General features: G+C 51.5%; 1 protein-coding gene across 1 annotated transcript in view; it reads right to left on the bottom strand.

Moving 5' to 3' along the window:
* Positions 1 to 368: 368 nt before the first annotated feature.
* Positions 369 to 1,884, bottom strand: part of FBL (fibrillarin) — a 10,607-nt gene continuing 9,091 nt past the window's right edge. The window contains exons 3-4 of the mRNA XM_015851243.2: positions 1,677 to 1,809; positions 369 to 521 (exon numbers count right to left, since the gene is read on the bottom strand). Of these exons, the coding sequence (XP_015706729.1) occupies positions 388 to 521; positions 1,677 to 1,809 (267 nt within the window). The 3' untranslated portion in view covers positions 369 to 387. The remainder of the gene's footprint in view (positions 522 to 1,676; positions 1,810 to 1,884) is intronic.

The following is a 1,884-nucleotide window of genomic DNA, read 5'->3' as shown; positions in this document are numbered from 1 at the left end:
AAACATGGAATGGGGAGCGGCGACGGGAAAAGTGAATGGACGACGCGGGGTAAAACGTGAAATGGGGAGGGGGGGCAAAGTGCATGGGGAGGAGGGCAAGTGAATGGGAGGGGTTAAAGTAGAAATGGGAGCGGACCGGCACAAACAGTAGAGAATGGGCCAGAGGGGAAAAGTGAACAATGGGGAGGGGTAAACAACCAGGCCACAAACGACACAGTGACATGGGGGAGGGGTAACACTCTGAATGGGAGGGGGTAAAAGTGAATGGGGAGGGGGTAAAAGTGAATGGGGAGGGGGTAAAGTGAATGGGGAGGGGGTAAAAGTGAATGGGGAGGGGGTAAAAGTTAAACTGCGAACTGGGGGGGGGGTTAATTAGTGAGGGGGGGGTTAATTAGTGGGGTTAATTACCTTAATGGAGATAACGAAGTGGCCGCCATTGCGGAGGAAATTGTGGGCGTTGAGGGCAACGATGCGGGATTGGTCGGGCTGGGCCACGTCAGCAAAGATGACATCCACCATCCCTACAAAGAGACCCCAAAATGAGCCTTTCTGACCCCAAAATCAGCCTTTCTGACCCCAAAATCAGCCTTTCCGACCCCAAAAACCCCCCTCCAGGATCCCAAAGTACTCAAAGAACCCAAAGATCCCCAAACAGCCCCACAACTTCCAACGCAATACAACCCAGCGCCTCTAGGCCCCAAAACTCAATGTGTGTCATCCTGACCCCAAAATTAGCCTTTCTGACCCCAAAATTGGCGTTCCTGACCCCAAAATGAGCCTTTCTGACCCCAAAAACACCCTCCAGGACCCCAAAGTACTCAAAGAACCCACAGATCCCCAAACAGCCCCACAACTTCCAACACAACACAACTGAGCGCCTCTAGGCCCCAAATCTCAATGTGTGTCATCCTGACCCCAAAATGAGCCTTTCTGACCCCAAAATTGGCGTTCCTGACTCCAAAATGAGCCTTTCTGACCCCAAAAACCCCCTCCATGACCCCAAAGTACTCAAAGAACCCAAAGATCCCCAAACAGCCCCACAACTTCCAACGCAACACAACTGAGCGCCTCTAGGCCCCAATATCCCCAAATATACCCCCGCAATCCCAATGTGTATCATCCTGACCCCAAAATCAGACTTTCTGACCCCAAAATCGGCCTTCAAGACCTCAAAATACTCAAAGTTGCTCTTTTTTGATCCCAAAATGGCACCCGAGGACCCCAAAGGACTCAAAGAACCCAAAGGTCCTCAAAGATCTACAGAACCTCCTTTATAACACAACTGAGAGCCTCTAAACCCCAAAATACTCCCCAAAAAACCCAAATCCCAAAATATCACCCCAAAATACCCAAAAAATATCATCCAGACCCTCCCCAGACCCCAAAATTGCTCTTTTTGACCCCAAAATGGCACCCAAAGACCCCAAAAGACTCAAAGAACCCAAAGGTCCTCAAAGANCCAGACCCTCCCCAGACCCCAAAATTGCTCTTTTTGACCCCAAAATGGCACCCAAAGACCCCAAAAGACTCAAAGAACCCAAAGGTCCTCAAAGATCTCCAGAACCTCCTCCACAACCACCTCGATCCCCAAATCCCCCCATAAAACCCCCATAAAACATCACTCAGACCCCAAAATTGCTCTTTTTTACCCCAAAACCCACCTCCCCCCCCCTCACCTATAAGCATGCGGTACTTATGGGGGTGTCGAGCGTCCTCGATGACGGGGATGACGTTGGTTCTTTTCTTGGCCACGTTGATGAGATCCCGACCTGAGCGGTGGGAGAACTCGACTGCGTAGACCAGACCCTCCTGGGGAGGGGGACAGGGGGGGTCACATCCACCCCATAAATGGGGGGACATCATGGGGGTCCCCAAGAATGGGGA

The sequence above is a fragment of the Coturnix japonica genome, unplaced genomic scaffold, assembly GCF_001577835.2.
Source record: "Coturnix japonica isolate 7356 unplaced genomic scaffold, Coturnix japonica 2.1 chrUnrandom826, whole genome shotgun sequence".
Classification (NCBI taxonomy): domain Eukaryota; kingdom Metazoa; phylum Chordata; class Aves; order Galliformes; family Phasianidae; genus Coturnix; species Coturnix japonica.
This window is presented reverse-complemented; position numbering and strand designations above follow the sequence as displayed.